The sequence below is a fragment of the Gekko japonicus genome, unplaced genomic scaffold (assembly GCF_001447785.1).
Source record: "Gekko japonicus isolate JY-2015 unplaced genomic scaffold, Gekko_japonicus_V1.1 scaffold1235, whole genome shotgun sequence".
Classification (NCBI taxonomy): Eukaryota; Metazoa; Chordata; class Lepidosauria; order Squamata; family Gekkonidae; genus Gekko; species Gekko japonicus.
The window spans coordinates 7,589-26,745 of record NW_015169210.1 but is presented as its reverse complement, the minus strand read 5'-3'; the positions used below and the strand labels follow the sequence as shown (position 1 = coordinate 26,745).

At 41.9% G+C, this 19,157-nt stretch overlaps 1 protein-coding gene across 1 annotated transcript in view; it reads right to left on the bottom strand.

Moving 5' to 3' along the window:
• Nucleotides 1–3,427: 3,427 nt before the first annotated feature.
• Nucleotides 3,428–19,157, bottom strand: part of MYLIP (myosin regulatory light chain interacting protein) — a 16,409-nt gene continuing 679 nt past the window's right edge. The window contains exons 2-7 of the mRNA XM_015416361.1: nucleotides 17,400–17,590; nucleotides 9,318–9,503; nucleotides 8,528–8,725; nucleotides 7,060–7,224; nucleotides 5,228–5,648; nucleotides 3,428–4,613 (exon numbers count right to left, since the gene is read on the bottom strand). Of these exons, the coding sequence (XP_015271847.1) occupies nucleotides 4,524–4,613; nucleotides 5,228–5,648; nucleotides 7,060–7,224; nucleotides 8,528–8,725; nucleotides 9,318–9,503; nucleotides 17,400–17,590 (1,251 nt within the window). The 3' untranslated portion in view covers nucleotides 3,428–4,523. The remainder of the gene's footprint in view (nucleotides 4,614–5,227; nucleotides 5,649–7,059; nucleotides 7,225–8,527; nucleotides 8,726–9,317; nucleotides 9,504–17,399; nucleotides 17,591–19,157) is intronic.

The following is a 19,157-nucleotide window of genomic DNA, read 5'->3' as shown; positions in this document are numbered from 1 at the left end:
TCCTCGGGAAGCCGCCATATTCCACTTTGTTTATACTTCCAAACCGCTATGTCAGGACTCGAAAGACTCGTTGTTTCACTATCAGTACTCAAGTAAGTCTCTCCAAAGAAAACTCGCTGTTTATTTTCCCCCTTCCCCACATTAGTCCATTCATGCGCCTAGGAGGCGTCCCTCCTTATGCACCGCTTTTCCCACGGGGGGGGGTTTACTCCATTTTAGTAAAATAGTCCGTTTATTTCGAACTCACGTTCATTGTTGGTCATATCTTGACCCCGCTCTCTTCATACGCAATTCCGCTTGATCTCCTGCGCTTGTCCCGGTTAGATTGGCTTGTACCCTAAGGTCACACATCGGCTGGACCATCGGGGTGGAGGAAAGCCTCTATTCTCTGGCATCAAGCCGTTGAAGAGGCTAACCCTCAAGAGCCCCCTGGCCTGGAACCCTTCACAAGGGCTCCATGGGGGTGCCACTTGAGGTGGCACCCCTCCAAGCCAAGGGTGTTGCCTCCTTGGGCATCGAGGAGAGTGACCGCCATCACCGATCCACCCACCGGAAGTCTCACAAAGGATTTTTTAAACTTAAAATAAAGACATGCTTAAAACATTAGCACTCTTGCAATATTTTGCTTATTTAACAGTGTCTGATAACCGACACCTCTTGCTCTGAATTATTGCATCAAAATGTCTGTGCTGTTGCAATCTTGAGTATGCCGTTCAGGTGTGTATCTGTAAGCCTCAAACCTACGATGATGCAGCAGCAGCAGAACTGGAAGAAGCAGAAGACAGCCAGTTCCACTGCAGGCCTGATCTGGCCCCCGGGCCGCATGTTTGACACTCCTGATCTACGATGTCGGTGAGAGAGCTGGAAGGAGTCTGTGGAATGTATATAGACAGCACAGGACTACTGCCTATGCAGCTCTTTTGCCCCCATCATTAGTGTAGATTTGTTGCCAACCTATCCTTTTCTATGATGTAACATCACATTATACATTTTGGCAAATACAAGCATTATAATTTGGCAGAAAATATTTTGCACTGAATTCCACTTTAGGTGACATTCAGGCCTCACAGCCACCTTTGAGACAGGGTGCAGACTCAGCTTGGTGCTCTGATTGTAGGTACTCCACACTCTTCACCTTGCATGCAAAGCTGGAGTTCTCCCAATAATGGAATTGTAGGAATGGTAGTCTCTGATATGTGCACTGTGAAACTACCCATTTGAACATTTACTCCCCCCCCCCCACCGTGAAGGTCCCCACAAGCGGGGGGGACCGAGGAGACTGCAGAGGAAGAGCCAGCCCCCTTACTCCAATTGTAGCTGGCAGCATTCAAGTGGAATGGGATGTTGACCCTATATATGTTCACTCACAACCAATGTTCCCTCTAAGCTGGGTTGGTATGAGCTAGCTCCGTTTTTAAACCGCCGGCTCACACATTTTTCTCTTAAATGGCTCCAGAGCAAACTCAGTAGCCAAATTCCTCACTCAAAACATTAATGCCAGTAGCTCACAAACTAGAATTTTTGCTCACAAGACTCCACAGCTTAGGAGGAGCATTGCCCACAACCCACAAGTCAGACCCTCCAGACCAACCATTTGCACACTTAACACCCCTGCAGTCCTCCCGCTTGCTTGTGCAAAAGGAGTCCAGTAGCACCGTAAAGATGAACAAGATTTTCAAGAACAAAGTTTGAGTCCAGGGGTACCTTTAAGACCAAAGAAGTTTAATTCAAGGTATAAGCTTTTGTGTGCAACTATTTTTTCAGAAGACTTACCTGTTGAATTGAGTAACCTTTATGATTTGGATTTAGCTTTGTAATTGATGTGTTTAGTTCTCTGACGTGGTGTTGTGGGTGTTTAAAGTGCACTTAGGAAGTTTTTGTTCTAGTATATGATTCTTGATGTTTATATAGATCTAATAACATATGAATTTGTAATAAGTCTTTATTTGGGTCACATTGTTTATAAGTGAATCTTCAGTGTTTTTGCCACAAGTCTATAAGAGCCAGCAAGGTAACAGAGTCAAAAACTGTTTGTTTTGAGGACAGAATAGAGAAGAGAATGGTGTAAGCTACCTTAGGTCCCCCCCTGGGGAGAAAAGCGGGGCATAAGAAACTTTAAGATTAAACGTTAGTTTTTTTAGGGAAAAAGTTTGCACATCTTCATCTGAAATGTTTAAATCTCATATAGTATAGCCATATTTCAATACAATTTCTCTAAAATTTAGATTCAGGTCGGTAGCTGTGTCGGTCTAAAGAGGCAAAGTTTGAGTCCAGTGGCACCTTTAAGACCAACAGAGTTCTGGTCTGGGTCTGGTCTCTCAATGGTACCACGGGACTCAAACTTTGCTCTGAAATTTAGGGCCGCTTGAAGAATTAAGATGATCTTCCACATTAAATTGGTACTAAACATACCAGTTTTGTAAATAGTTCTCATGCTTTATAGAGGGTAGAACACTAAAAAAAACAGTCACACAAGGTTGGAGTTCATGTACTATGTAACCTTTGATTCAAGTCACTCTAAGGGGCTAATAGAAATATACCTAGCATTCAGTAGTTTACTCAAGATTTTTGGCCTTCGACCAATGCAATCGTAGATCAAAGAGGGCAAAATCACCATCTGTGGAGCTTCTTGTAACTTACGATCAGTAGGAAAGACATAGCCAGAGCACATAGGTTGTAAATGGCGGTACCTCACACATGTTTAAAATGGAGATCAACATGTACTTCCTTCTGCTTATGGCTGCCACAAGAATTGTGTACCTCAAAGGGATTGTTGAGTGACATTTGGATCTAGCGGGACTTCATTTGCGTTAACTGAGATGTGCCTCCACTGTTTACTTCTTCACTGAATGCAAGTGCTGGGAGTCTGAAACCTCCAGCCATTAAGCAAGTTTGTGTGCCTACCAACATCTACCACCATTAGAGTTGGCACTAGAGTTCACCCCCCCCTGAACTGTAACATCTGCCTGGTGAAGGCTTTAGGTGGACTTGAAAGCTTGCACCATGTTTTGTGTTATTTTGATTAGCCCCAATAAAAAAGATGTGACATGGATTTTTTCTTTTCTTTTTGGTCATCAATGAAGATGTGTTCAGCCAGAAGCCCCGTGTGTCTACCCCAGCTCTGGAGCTGGCCGTAAAGGTTGCATTTCTCACACAGGGAATAAAGCTTGCTTTCTAGAACAAATGCTTCCCCAATTTATCACTTCAACCTCAGGCCCTTAGCACACAAAGAACTAAAATGTTACTAAACATATGAACATGTAAATAAAGAAATGCTGCCAGTTTCTATTGAAAGTCCTTTATTAACCTGAATATAAAAAAAGACAAAAGTTGTCTACCATATAGGACAGATCTTGCTTCATGTGGAAACATTTTTTTTTACAAAGTGAAAAAATAAATACCTCTTGAAGTAAGGTTTATATGCTAATGTGCCATAAAAAAGTAGAGCTTTAATATTTTGACAAAATGTCTGTGCAAAGAAACAAATGCATACACACATTACTGCTACATTAAGGCAATATGAAAAGTATATTTAGGAAGTCTCAGTAAAGTGACTTGTCTAGCCTTTATTTGAGCTAGTATTGCACCCACATATGGTCATCTAGTTTTCAATGTTCTGGAGTATTCACTAGTTGACCAAAGTCCAAAATGCCCACAGAGAGGGTATACGGCAGAAGGTAAGACGGTTTTTAGAAAGAATAATTTAAAACACAACTGCATTATAGAAAACCCTATTAAGATTATACTGTTTTAGGATTAAAGTATCTCCCCCCAAAAAGGCAGACAACAAAAAAAGCACAAGTGGACTCTTGCAAGTGAAAATTTTATACAGACGTTAAATGCTCCACTTTTTCAAATGTACATAGACTGTCCCTTCAACAGTTTCACAAAAGACGTCCACTGGGCTGCCAAGCTTACTCAAAATTTGATGGTAATTTTGGGAGTCATCTAGTCTTATTTTTGATGAAACAAAATATATAACCATTTGCTTAAAGCTTTGCAATCTTAGGTTCTTAGTTCACTGATCTGAAAATAAAATGGTTTCTTATTTTGGTAACACTAAGAGCAGAACCTAAACAATATAAAGCAAATGTAGTTATTAAAACTAGTTTCACTAAAAGATAAATGGAGTGATCATGCAAAGTGAAGTAACTTTAAAACAATCTTTATAAAATGCATAAAACAAGCTGAATGGCCCTTGATGGATATTACACATAACTTTCCACCTCTCATTCTCTTTTTTTAAAAAAATTCCCATTTTCTGTAAAAAAAATAAATCTGGGTGACATGAGGTTGGCCACACATCATTCACAGTATGTCCTGAACATGTTCTCTAACACTCAGAACGGTCCCGTCCCCCCCAACTCCAATCAAAAACAGTTTTATAGTGGCCATTCTGACTGTTGTTGCTGGCAGATGCTCTCCTTCACCATCAATGGCTGGAGTGAACATAGTACAAGATGACTTGGAAGTTCGAGATGACTCAGAAGCTTATATGGTATCTATCAGTGATGACGCAAAGATCATATTACCGTCAGATTAAGCAAACTGGTATGGGTAGGCAGATAGACATGCTGAACATGTTCTACTTGAGATCTGCAAACTGGACAAGACTAGAGGGAGAGAAAACAGAAATTTGAACATTTCTTTGATTCAACAACTGTCTAATATAGAGTCAATAGTTCATATAATTAGTTTATGTCATCAGAAATACAATAATTAGTACTGAGTACCAGTACTCAAAAATAGGGCTTAATTTTTAAATAATAATTACATAAGTAAACACTACTTTTTTTATATAAAAACGTTTTCATTTTGGAACAAATAAGCACTTTCACTGTCATCTTTGAAAATATAAGGTGGGGTTCACGTGACCCCTGTGGAGGCAGAAGTATCCCTTTGGTTTTTTAAAAAAATTTAGGCATGCCACAAAATCAAATCTTGTATCACAGGGCAGTTAAAACAAATAAAAGCGCCAAAGAATCTCAAGCCTGAGTAAAAAGCTTCAGCAATTTTACTTAAAACTTCCTGTCACCATAACTAGGTATGATCCAGCTCGTGTTACCAGACACAGTGGTCAGCCGCCCATAGGAAACACAATTTTTTGTTACACATCCCTGGTGCTGCTCTATTATTCTGTCAGTGGTTTCTGAGAATTTGCTTCTGGACTATTTTGAAAGGTAGTAATGTAAACATGCTATGTTTTAACAAGTGGCTTTATAGTTACCTGTAACTGTGCCGCACACGACTCACAGCATACAGTGTGGCCACACGGACAAAAAGTAGAATTTATTTCTTCTTCACAACACACCATACACAACAAGGATTCTTTAAGCTTCCGTAACTTCTCCTGAAGAGTCTTTGTCTGTTGGCAGCTGAGACCTTCACAGGTGTCACAGTTCATACTGCTTTCTGAAGTCTTAAGGGGGGAACTGGGTGGACTCTGGTCACTTCTTGAAACAAGATCCACAATGCCAGCATTGTAAAGAGCTCGTCTTGCATGATCATAAGCCTCCTTTGATGTTCGCTTAATATCAAACACGTATTTCTTGCCAAGATTAATGTTTTCGTTCAGGAACAAGGATGCTAAGTGGCCTTTTAGGTCTCGACTGTACTGCATCATGACAGCGCTGGTAACAGTGTCGCACCTATAAAGGGAAAGTTGCAGGCCCAGTTAATATGGAACACTCATTGAAATGGTTGCAGAATGTTTAGTCGCAGAACATCCAAATCATAATTGCAATTAAAGTTGAAGACCATTCTAAAAAACCCATAAATGGTCAAAAATGGTCAAAAAGTAATTCTTTCACACTGATGCTTGTTAGCAGTTTAGTTTCACTTTAACAGCCTTTATGATTCTGATTTGTATTAAAAACTACACTGATGCACCCTGTCCTGGCTAGCCCAGGCAAGCCCGATCTCGTCAGCTAAGCAGGGCCAACTCTGGCAAGTACTGGGAAGGGTGACCTCCAAGGAATACCAGAGGCAGGACGCAGAGGCAGGCTACTCAAGACACCTCTCTAAAAACGTCCAAGCCCCCAGTAGGGGTCACCAGAAGTCACCATGACTTCCAGGAAAGCATACAAAACACACACACACACACACAAATAAAAAAAAACTGCACTAACACTATTTCAAGTAGTGTTAATGTTATATACTCTGCTGGTACAAGAGACATCCATCAGCATTTTTCTCACCCAAAACAGAAACCATCTTCCCAAGGAAGAAGATGAAAATCTATGGTGAGAGCTTCTGAAAAGAATAAAACTAGCATGTACTTTGCAATACTCCATTCATGGTTATACAGAGGTGACACCGGAGGAATCTCAAATCTCTAAATTCAGTGTATGAAAGTAAGTACTGTGTGCAGTTCTGGTCACCACACCTCAAAAAGGATATTATAGCACTGGAAAAAGTGCAGAAAAGGGCAACTAGAATGATGAAAGGGTTGGAACACTTTCCCTATGAAGAAGGGCTAAAACGCTTGGGGCTCTTTAGCTTGGAGAAACGACGGCTATGGGGTGACATGATCGAGGTTTATAAGATTATGCATGGGATAGAGCAAGTTGAGAAAGAAGTACTTTTCTCCCTTTCTCACAATACAAGAACTCATGGGCACTCAATGAAATTGCTGAGCAGTTGGGTTAGAACAGATAAAAGGACTTCTTCACCCAAAGAGTGATTAACACATGGAATTCACTGCCACAGGAGGTAGTGGCGGCTACAAGCATGGACGGCTTCAAGAGGGAATTAGATAAACATACAGAGCAGAGGTCCATCAGTGGCTATTAGCCACAAGGTACAGATAGGACCTCTCAGTCTGGGGCAAGTGATGCTCTGTATTCTTGGTGCTTTTGGGGGGGGGGGCAACAGTAGGAGGACTTCTAGTGTCCTGGCCCCACTTGCTGGACCTCCTGACGGCACCTGGTATTTTTGGCCACTGTGTGATAGTGTTGGACTGGATGGGCCATTGACCTGATCCAACATTGGCTTCTCTTGTGTTCTTAAGGCATGAATATGTGATACTTAAACCATAAACTTAAGTTTAGCAAAACAAACCTGTAAAATGCATGAGTTTCAGTTATTGCTCTGTACAGTCCACTAGCTGCTCTGGTGCTGATCATCTTGAAAAGGTGGACTATACTATTGCCAGACTCCTTTGTGACAGTCAAGTACACATTCTTTCCAGACTGTGTTGCCATCTGAACAACTGGATATGCAATCCTAGAAGGAAAGCAGGATGTTAAGTGGACAGGATCTGTACAGATACCTGAAAATGCTTTACTAAACCCACTAGCGATATAAAGAATGCATTGCAAAATGGAAGCCAATGTGAAAATCGTGAATGCCGCAAAGCCCGTATCTCTCCTTTCTTACATGACGCAGCTCAAGGAGCCCAGGGAATCTCGCATGTGGGCACTAACCCAGACTTGCTTAGCTTCAGCAAGGCTGGTGTGTATTGCAGTGATCTGTAACGTGGCATTCATGGGCCTACTGATGTGTTGCTTGGCACCCACTTGCTTCTTCCCACAACCATCTCTTCCCCATTCCTGGCTTTCATCCTACTTAATGGAGCAGGTGGTGCTTAAGAACCCAGGAGGGATTACCTCTGTGTCTGCAGGGAATACTACTGGGGGGGGAAGGGGGGGGAGAAGCAGGGGGAGAAAGCTTTCCAATGGAAAAAATTGAAAGTTTAAACAGTAAAAGAAAAACAACAACTATGAAATGAAAATATTTATACTTTTAAATTCCACAAATATGCTACCAAATAGTATAATTTTATATGCTATCCAAGTTATAAGTGGTTAAATCAGTAAAAGAAGTTTAGGTTTGATAGGAGAGTAAATATTGTATCCCTGTGTTTTCTTCAAAATTTCAGCATCACCACACACCCAAAATGGTTTTTCTACATGGCTTCAACATTTCCAGAATTTTTTTACAACTCTAGCGAGCACCTATTCAGAACGAGCTGATTCCATCGAAGGGTGACTAGCTTGACTGGCCCCAATCCCCTATGGCAGCCATTTTGTAACTGATCCCAACCCCCATTTTAAGATGGTGCCTGCATCCTTGTTCTCAAAATTCCAAAAGTGCTGAAAGGATCAACAAGATTGGGGACGCCTGTGTATCCTGTGCCTAATGACCCTACTCTGGGACCTATGCAATACTGGGAAAAGTCAATGAGCTAAAATAAATCTGGTTGTCTGTAACCATTTTGGTCCATTTATGGTCAAGGGGGGAAAGATCAAAACACCAGTGAACTACTTTTTTATTACAGAGCTTGATCCAAGTCCAAATAGTGGTTTTGTGGGGTTTTTTTTTGAGGGGGGGGGGAATGGGCAGGGAAAAAAACTAAATCCTGAAATCTCTCAAGTCCTAACCAACACTCTATATAGCTGCAGCTATTCAGTGACTTAGCATTCAAGTGTGATTTTTTTTAAAAAAGAAAAAGCAATCTGAATGTTCCACAATATGTTCATTGCTGAAACTAAAAACAGGTGAGTACCCCATAACCTTTGACACTTACCTGTTAACAGGAATTAAGTCATCTTTACATATGGAGATGCCCTCAGGACCAACACCAATAAAGAGTTTTTGCCCTTCGCTGTCTCTTACAGAGTGCCACTCAACCCCATAGTTTTCCAGTGTTGATACAAGCTGTAAAACTTGATACTCTGCTGAAGCCTGGCTGAGGCCTTCAAGTTCTTTATGTTTTGCCGTAATACTATGGACAGCAAGAGATGGGAGAGCAGGTTAGTCATTCAGACTTATGAGCCAAGATGCATTTTGTTTTCTAAAGTTGACCTATCCTAATTTACTTTATGCTTATATTTTATTAATTTGAGCTTTTAAAAGTAGCAAATAGATCAATAAATCCATGTCCTAATTTTAATACATAAATAGTTCGAAAGCTGTATGCATTATTTAGGACTGAAAAGTAAAATGTAATAGGCTGCCAAACGAATTGAAATATTCAATTGTTTGAAAGCTGATTTTATCCTTAACATCAGGATTATGAATGCAATTTACAGAGCTGTAAAGTGACCTCTCACTCCCATATGGTATTTTGAACAATTAAAATAATGTATTCTCTATCACAGTAATGTGTAAAAACCAGCTTCAAGAGAAAAACATTTCAGTTGGTAATTTTGAAGATGCATATTAATAAATCCTTAGTATTAAAGATACTGTACTAATATCATGTGTGATAGTGAGTCTGCAAATGTGAAAGGCTGATTTCCAGTTGCAGAATCAGCCACTGATACATACATGAGCAAACATTTCACACACTGGTTCTCCACAGCAAGCCCTCTTACCTTTCCAAAACAGCAGTAGTAAGCTCCTTCGCACAGAACTCTTCGTAGTGATATTTGGCAGTATTTTGATTATAGTCCCCAAACTTCAACTGGGCAAGTAGTGCACTAAGTTCAATTGCATGCTCAGAGGAACACTGAAGATTGCCAGCTAGAAGATCCTCCTCTATGTGCAAGAAAAACATATGCCTAGAAGGAAATCAAGTGAAAACTTTAAGTTTTTAATTTCCTATGCATGCAATAGAAATAGTTTTTTGTTATTACTTCCGCACAAGATCATTCTGATTTTCCCAACTTACTTTAAAACAATGGAACGTCACCTACAGAATACCTAGAATATCTAACACAAAGTGTAAGATTAATTCATTTGGAACAGTTAAGATTTGTTTGTTCTATTTAAACTCTTGTTGTACTGTTATTACTAGGAACAACGACTGTTGTGGAAATAAATACAATGAACTCTAGAAAGAGGCTCTGGACAGGTGCCCTGGTCTTGGGCACTCAGCATCAATTTGCCGTGGCAACCTCAACAGGGTATAATGACACAGAGTCCACCATTTTCTCCAGGGGAACTGATCTTTGCTATCTGAAGAGCAATTGTAATTCTGAGTGATCTCCAGCCCTCACCTGGAGACTGGAAGCAATGGATCCCCAGGAGAAAATGGCTGGTTTGGAGGGTGGCGTCTATGGCTTTGTACCTGTCTGAGGTCCCACCCCTCCTCAAACCCCACCCTCTCCAGGCCCCACCCCATAAATCTCCAAGAATTTCCCAACCTGAAGTTGGCAACCATATCTCCTTCCCAGCCAACAATCAACCTACCTTTATCTGCCCCTCTGACTTCAGCTTTCCATCTCCCCCCCCACCTGCAGCCTCTACCTAGGAAAATTATTATAGTCTTTCTCCGCAGTGGGGACCCAAGCAGGAGGGAAGTGACCCCAGCAGAGTACAATGACACAGAGTCCACCCTTCAAAGCAACCGTTTTCTCCAGGTCCAGGGGAACTGATCTCTGCCATCTGAAGAGCAGTTTTAATTCTGAGTGATCTCCAGCCCTCACCTGGGGATTGGTTCCCCAGGAGAAAATAACTGCTTTGGAGGGTGGACTCTATGGCATTCTGTTTAGCTGAGGCCTCTCCCCTTCCCAAACTCTGGCTTCGTTAGGATACACCACAAAATATCTAGGAATTTCCCAACATGGGGCTGGCAACCCTAGTCAGGACCGGCCCCAATGAGTTCCCCACAAAGGCCAAAGTAGGCCTGGAAAGGGCCTCCTGCCATTGTCTTTTTACTGACAGAGCCAAGCTTGGTTGCCTAGCAACAGCCACTGAGAGAAGTTAGCCCCACAGCAGGAGGAGAAGAGAATGGTTTGGACTGCTGGTGGCCCACCTCAGTAGCTAGCCAGCCACAGAGGAGCCAAGTAGAAGCGGCTTTGTCAGGAGAGACAGCCGTTTTGGCAGTTTATTCTGTTTGGGAAGAGTATCCAGGCTGGCAGTGGGTGGGGGAGAGGAACAGACCCAGTACCCAGCCAATGGGAGAGCTGGAAAGTGCAATACGCTGGGCTTTTATATATACAGGATGTGATTGAAATGCTGTGACCCACCCTGAGCCCGCTTGCAGGGGAGGGTGGGATATAAGTCAAAACCAAACAATCAAGATACTAACTGAATTAAAATAGTACATTATTTGGCTTCTTTAGCTTCAGAATAAAAAAAGATTAGTGAAAATGTGGGGAAGGGTACACCTAGCCATTACAATCTCACCTCAATCATTTCACAGATCAGCTTCAGTTTCTCCCTCAGGCTACCTACAATGATGGTGCTATAGAAATAACACAAAATGTATCATACCTTGCTCTCAGCCTGTTATGTTCTAGCAGAACTATACTACTGAGTAACAGAAATAAGTTGGAAAACTGGCTCTGGAAGTGGAGAAGGAGGCAACAGATCCTTTGCACCATCCCAAAACCAGTTCCTAGATTCATTCACCATTTAAGGCTGAGTCAAACAACATTCACTATCTTTTCCCCCTCTCTTCCAGACCAGACTACACCTATAGCACTAGAGGGCAACAAGGATCTGGAAGCAGGGTTGGTGAAGAAGCTGGAGCAGAAAGGTGAACAGAATGTAAGATAACAAGATGGAGGTAAGGGGCAAGACTGAATACAGTGGTAAACTTTTTCCTTTTCCAAATGGTACAGATGATTGCCTAGTAATAACTGTTCTCTGTTCAACCAGCTCAACAATAAGATCAAAGTCAGTGTGTGCTCTTCATTCTAGGGCTTGATTATAAGATAGAAGCAGGCACTTCCATGGTGGATATTTAAGAACAAGTATTTAACTTCTGTTGTCTTCATACACTAACTTCTGCACCCATAATTGTAGGGTGCAGGCGACAGATGGAAAGGAACAGTCAACCCCATAATCAGCTGATACAGGTCCCCTCCCCTTTAAATCAACGCCTAGAGAAAGGTATGAAACCAAAGGAAGATTTAGATCATAACAGACCAAGATTTTACTTGTCCGCTCTTCACTTTGCACCTTTGGTTAAATTAATTTTACAACTAAAACATTAGAGCGCAGTTAGCCAACAACACCTGAACCACAATCATTCACAGCAACACTGCTGTAGATATACAAGGTACAGAAGGAAATTTAGCATAAGCGTAACATCTGGGAGGGAACAAAGAGTGTTCTGACATACTATGCTAAAAGCCTGTTCATGTTTGTGCGCATCATAAATGGGTGATACAAAAGGTGAGACTTTAAAAAACGTACATATTCTGAGCAATACAGGTTACATTCACAGGTATATATCTGATAAATACATCTCAGAATTGGTGAGCCTTAGAAGAAAGGGCCTCAGAAATGTCAAGGCTATACACTAGCAGCCTGAAAAGAACTCAGAGTTCCTTACCATTATGCTTGCACCCATTTCCCAGCAAAGTTTAACACAGAGACTTTGATATAAAGTGCTGCATGCAAAACACCATGAGTTCTTGGAACTAATCTTAGAATCACTGGCAGACCTGTAATGGTCCAGTACAAAGTCCTAAAAGGCAACTAGCTGAAACTGAAGAGCTGGTTTGAACACCAAGAAATTAAAATAAGATACTGTTTTCATTTACTATTTGGACTTGTGCCTCTTCATGCAGATCAAGGACAATGCTATGAAATATTTCAACAACTTCTTTAAAATAAAAGTGAATAATAAGAATATATGGACATTTAAGAGTATATTGTTACACGGTACATGAGTCTTACCATCTTTCACCAGGAGCCCCCTGATCCCTCTGGAAAAATTCAGGGTCCCTCTAGATCAATATGTTATGTGGGATGGGCAGATAGCAGCAAGAATGGGCAATCGATCCCCCCACCTCAATCTACAGTGTATTATCTACAGTTTTCTATATATTTGAACTCTAGGAGGTATAATACACTTGATAGCAATGCACGTTTTCCCACAGCCAAAGCTCATGGCACATCTATATATCTAATAGCCAAGTTGCCCCCTCTGTGAGGATATCTAAATCCACACAGAGGGGGGCACTTTGGGGCAAAGAGATTTCCCTGCACACTGGGAACAGTCCCCAGGTGTGCAGAAAAATCTAAAAAGTTGAAAAAAGATACATGGGATATATTTAAATCCCCCCAAAAGTAAAAGTGTTCCCTGCACATGTGCAGAGAACGCTCTGGCCGTTGGGGGGGAGGCTTGGTGGGCCCAGCAGCTGGGAGCCATTCTGGCCTCGCCGCCAGTGCTTGGGGGGGGAGTGGGAGAAAGCTTGGCAGGCCCACACGGCTCGCTGCCAGTCCGGGGGGGTGGTGGGCAGGAGGGAAGGATTGGCAGGCTCAGTGGCTGGGAGCTGCTCGGGCCTCGCCACCGGTGCCGGGAGGGGGGGCAGGAGAAGGCTCGGCGGGCCCGGCAGGTGGGAGCTGCTCAGGCCTCGCCGTCGGTGCCTGTGGGGAGCGGGAGACGGCTCAGCAGGCTCACGTGGCTCGCTACCAGACCAGGGGGTGGGCAGGAGAGGATTGGTGGGCCCGGTGGCTGGGAGCTGCACAGGTCTCGCCGTCGGTGCTGGGGGGGGGAGAAGGATTGGCAGGCCCGGGCCTTGCCATCAGTGCAGGGGAGAAGGCTCACCTGCAGTTGCTTCCTCCTCCACGTGGAGCTCCTTCTCCCCCCTGCGAATATCACGGGTCCCCGCTTCTTGTTTGTGCTAATTGACAAAGTTCAACATACTAGTATAACTTGAAATAGACCAAACCTCTTAAACTACCTTAAAATATATCCACCATTTTGAGTTACAGGAGATTCTGCTAGTACCAGGACTGTAAAAATATTTAGTTGAGCCTCTGTCCACCTTCAACAATCAAAGCCACACCTCTTTTGATACATTGATCTAACTAAGACACTGCTATTTGCAGCAGTACACTACATTAAAATTACATAAATACAGGAAAGCACTAAACACATGAAGTAACCCCAATTTCTCTACTACTCAGAATGCAGGATTCTTAGCAGCTGACAGGTAGATAAAATTGCAGTATATAATCCTTTACCTATACCAAACAAAAAACACCAGACTTCAGACTTCCAGCTTACTGCACTGATTAATTAGGTGAAAGGTTACTACTGGCTGTTCAACTCCACTTCATGTAGTCAGATGCGTTCAATACTTGCCTCAGTTAACAGCCACAATATTTTATTGCACGTGGCTGTGAATGTCACATCTACTTTAATGTCAATACATTAAAACTGCCATTTCCAGTTGATAAATATCCCATATATGCAAATGTCTAAGAAAGCTAACAAGTTGTTCAAATCCATGTCATATCCAAAATGGTCCACTAGCCAAGCCAAAACCCTGGTTTTATTGCCTCAGATTTAGGGATTCTAGGCAATATATTCACCAGATGCTTCTAATGCAAAACTGTGCCACATATATAACCATACAAAAATGTCACTTTATTTCAGCTGCAACACTAATTTTACAAGCCTTAATGCTATGTTCAGGATATTTAAGGTTAGGGTTTGGATTTTGTTTATTCAACTGACAGTGTTACTCAGTAATCTAGAAGCAGACTGAAGTTTTTATACTTGCTAACTTGTTTCAGGAAAAGCCTCAACCACAAAAGCAGAACTCTCTGCCCAAAACAATGGCTGCAGACCAATCGGGAGTCGAATTTCTGTACGCTCTCCTCTCTTCCAGCACAGCAGTTGCTGATTTGGTAGCAGCTATTACCAAGGGTTACTTTCAGTCAATGACCTATAGTTACATTGTTGTTGCTTCCCCAGAATAGCAGGCGGCCACAGACTTCACTGCACCACAGAAATGTCCGCCACACCCCATGAAACCTGAGGCCCAATTTTACATCAACGCATTTCTGGATCTCGGGAATTACACGTTTTGACTGAATCCCATGAGTAATCCTAAATACCGGGGAAACGCCATGCAAGCTGCCTTGAACTTCTTAGAGGAAAGACTAGATTCGAGTGTCAGATAACTCCCCCAGCCCCAGTAAAACACACAGTGACATCAGGTTTGAAATGGCAAAACACAGAATCATCATCTCCATTAAACCCTGTGTATACTTGTGCATCTGTCTTTCATGAGTATTCAGCCTCGCAAAATATTTGTAAAGTGCTTCAAATGAAGAAACATCTGAACTTTGAATACATCTCTGAAACATGTTTTTAATACATTACAGATTGTGAAGTTATAGATGCCACAGCTCCCCACCCCCTGCATCAATGTAGAAGAACACTGTTGAACCGACAAATGTAATAGCAATGATACACCACTGTGGAAAGCTGATCTGAAAAACCACATACCTATCCAATTAAGCATGAAGCTTTGTTGGTGATTTAATGTTGCCTTCTGAATGACATTAAGAATGGGTCAAAACAAATCAAAGCAGTCAATTACACTTCCAAACACTAATAAATTCGGAGTGATACGGTCTATGTTTGAACGCTGCGCTTTATACTAAAAAGCAAAAAACCTCCTGACATCCCAGCCACTCTTTGAACCCTCAACACACCAATATAGCCATCTTATCAATACCAGCTCTATAAACTGCCTCTCTATTGCTGATACTGCAAGTACTGAAAACGATTTAATCTCAGATCAGTGGATGCATACGTGAACAATCATCACAGGCAAGGGCATTGCTTCTTCCAGTAAGGGTGATTATGTTCTGCTCTAAGTTTTCCCTGTTCTTCAGCAAAGATACCAAATAGGAAAGGACGTGTGAACGCTAAAAATCTGAAACCTGAAAGGACACATGGGCAAACAGACATGTATGTAGTAGAAAAGAGCAAGAGTCCAGTAGTATCTTAGACTAACAAAATTTGTGGCAAGATATGAGCTTTTGTGAGTCACTGCTCACTTCAGCCTTACGAAAGCTCCTACCCTGCCACAAATATTGTTAGTCTTTCAGGTGCTCCTGGACTCTTGCTCTTTTCTACTGCTACAGATGGCTACCTATCTTGCTCTATCTCCACAGTGTTTGCGTACTTGTCATCTCATTGTTTGGAGTTAGCTAGCATTCATGGCCTTCCCAAGCAGGCCAGAAGATTTGATTTATCAAAAAATGTGACAGAACATACCTCCTAGTCATCACAGTGCAAGTGTAGATAGGAGAAAAAAAATTATATCATTCACTGACACAAAATGAACAACAGTTTCAGCCTACCGCAAGCCAAGCATTATGCAACTTAACAGAACTAACATCACACAAGTCCTACCCCATGCTGTATTCTTACGAACCAAATCCTGAACTAACGTAATAAATATTCTTTCATCAGATACACATTTTAATTCCCTTAACAATAACGGTGGCTGAACAGTGAAAAAAAATCTACCAAAGAATGGAGACCTATATGATTATTTTAAAACATGCCCAAACACATCTCAAACAGGAATCTAATAGGAAATATACTCCCAACAGGAATCGAATAGGAAATAAAATCTAACTCATGAATGTACTACTTCCATGAATCACACTGATCATAGATCCAGGTGGGTGGCCATGTTGGTCTGAAGCAATAGAACAAAGTGTGAGTCCAGTGGCAGCTTTAAGACACGAAAGTTTATACCCAGAATTAAACTTTGTTGGTCTTAAAAGTGCCACTGGACTCAAACTGTGCACAATGATCCATGCTATACTTCAGATACCCACATTTCAAACTAAACAATGTCAGATACAGGGCAATCATAAGTAGTTTAAACAACATATGTTGGTTTTCAAGACGTTCTTTCACAGAGCACTGCTAACAACCTGCCTCACAAATAATCCTGCTGCAAGGCTGATGTACTGACTGACAACATTAATTACAGAACAGAAAGTGCCCTAGTCCTCCACAGAATCTATCCAATGATTTGCAACCACTGTATAGTCTACCCACCTTAAGTCTTTTTTAGGAGAAATGTAAGACAAATATGTCACAAATAAATACAATATGGACACAAACACTTCTGTACAAAAGGGTTGGTTTCTATTTTCTCACCATACCTTTACATCAACTCACACTACATTTCAAACATTTGACAGCCAGTGCAAAATGTTATCACAACTATCTAGTCACCACCACACAGAAATGTTATGTTCTGCACATGATTTTTTAAAAATTAGACTGTTTTGGTAAATGGTTCAATTAAAGTTTAAGAACCAGAACAATATATTAAATGTATTTCTCAAAGCTGATAAAAACCAGCTGCTTTCCCTTTGTGGTTTGAAAGACGGCTATAGTAGCTTGAATCAGTACTGTAATATGAGAGCAGATTAAAAGAAGTTCAGTTAGTTGAAACACTGGGAGAACAGTTTCCTGTTTGGAACATTATATAATGACCTGCAGTAACATTCTTACAAGGTTACCATCGGGCAAGGGAGCCAGTACTCTATTACAGTCTTGTTTTCTAACTCCCTTCTTTACACAGTAAGTTACAGGAATTTTTATTTTCTACAATAAAACCCACTTTACAATACGACCAGAACATTATATTCAACTCCAAACACACTGAGAGCCACAAACTAAAATTGTACATACAATTCGCATGCTACACAGTTAGAAACTGTTCATTCTCCCTTACCTTGTCTGTTCTTGCAAAATAAGATGGGGCTCCACAAAGAACTTAACCCGTAATTTCAGTCTGTAAGGAGGCAGACCATCCATCTGCTGGGATATTCTGTTTCTCAAATTCAACCATAAGTTCTCTCCTTTGCTGCCTGTGAACTGGAGTCCAAAGTAATCAGTTTCTATGATCCCCAAACGTCTGCAAACCTATAAATAAAAAAAATACTAATGTTAGTATACAGGAGAGAAGAAGCAATGTGTGGTAATAAAAGTTTAACTAGGAAATCTACCAACCATTAATATACCACTTGATACTGGAGGAACTGCAAGTGAACTAAAGCAAAACATTGTGCCCCCCCCAAAAAAACTCCAGAAAGGGTTTCTCAGGTTTTTCTTACCTCCCAGCCAACCAGGCACAATTGATCAGATGTGTTCTCTGCTAACACTCCATACCTAAACCCATCAGGAAGCCCAATCCAGTTGCTTAAAAACCTCCTGCATCATCCTAATACTAAAGACATGCCTAAACTAACCAGCAAGGATAATTCCAGTTGCTCAACAGCACTCAGCATCTTGTACGCACCTAAACACAGAGACGTCCCTCACACCATCCAAGACAGATCAAGATGGTTATCTGTGCTAGTTTGCCTGTAGCAGTAGAACACAGCAAGTGTCCAGCAGCACAGGAAAGACTAACAATATCTGCTCTAAGGTCGGAGCTTTGAGGCACTGCTCACTTCTTCAGATACTCACAACTCATGAAAACTCCTACCGTGCCACAAATTTCATTAGTCTCTAAGGTGCTACCTCTTTCTTGTTTCTACGGCTTGAGCGCTAGATCAAGATGGGTAGCCGTGTTAGTCTTTAGTCTGTCTGTAGAAGTAGAAAAGAGCAAGAGTCCAGGAGCACCTGAAAGACTAACAATATTTGTGGCAGGGTGGGCACTTTTGTGAGTCACCACTCCCTTCTTTAGCTACTCACAACTCAAGAAAGCTCCTAAAGTAAAGGTAAAGGTTCCCTTCCTCGAAAGCCAGTCGAGTCCGACTCTAGGGTTGCAGTGCTTATCTCCGTTTCAAAGCCGAAGAGCCAGCGCTGTCCGAAGACGTTTCCGTGGTCATGCTCCTACCCTGTCTTTCAAGTGCTCCTGGATTCTTGCTCTTTTTTACCATCCAAGGCTGCGGACACACACACACACACTAAATAATCCACCATCAGTGCACTTTCCAACTGGATTTTGCCAGTTCACTCTTACTAAAACCCAGTTGGAAAGTGCCCTGAAAGCGGATTGAAAATGGGATATTTAGCTTGTGTGACCGCAGCCCGAGGGTGCTTTCATGCATGCTGAACAATGCAGTTTCAGTCCCCTTCAGTGACCATTTGCAAGTGGATTTTGTCATTTCACACAAGATCCAATTACAAAGTGCATTGAAAAGTGGATTGAAAGTGCATTATTTAGAGTGTGTGTGTGTGTGTGAAAGAAGCCAGAGACACAAACGTGAGCACCCAGTGCAGAGTTATTAAACGAGCACAAACCAGGGGGATGTAGCAGGACCACTGCTGGGGTGGAGGGGGACCAAGACAAGACCGCCCAGACCTCTTCCCATCCACCTTAGGACCAAGAGAAGAGGTCCAGCGCTCCATGCTCACGCAGGTCCACCACCGCTGCAAGCCACGGAGCGGCCCCCACGACCAATGTTCCCTCTAAGCTGTGGAGTCTTGTGAGCAAAAATTCTACTTTGCGAGCTACTGGCGTTAAAGTTAAGAGCAAACAATT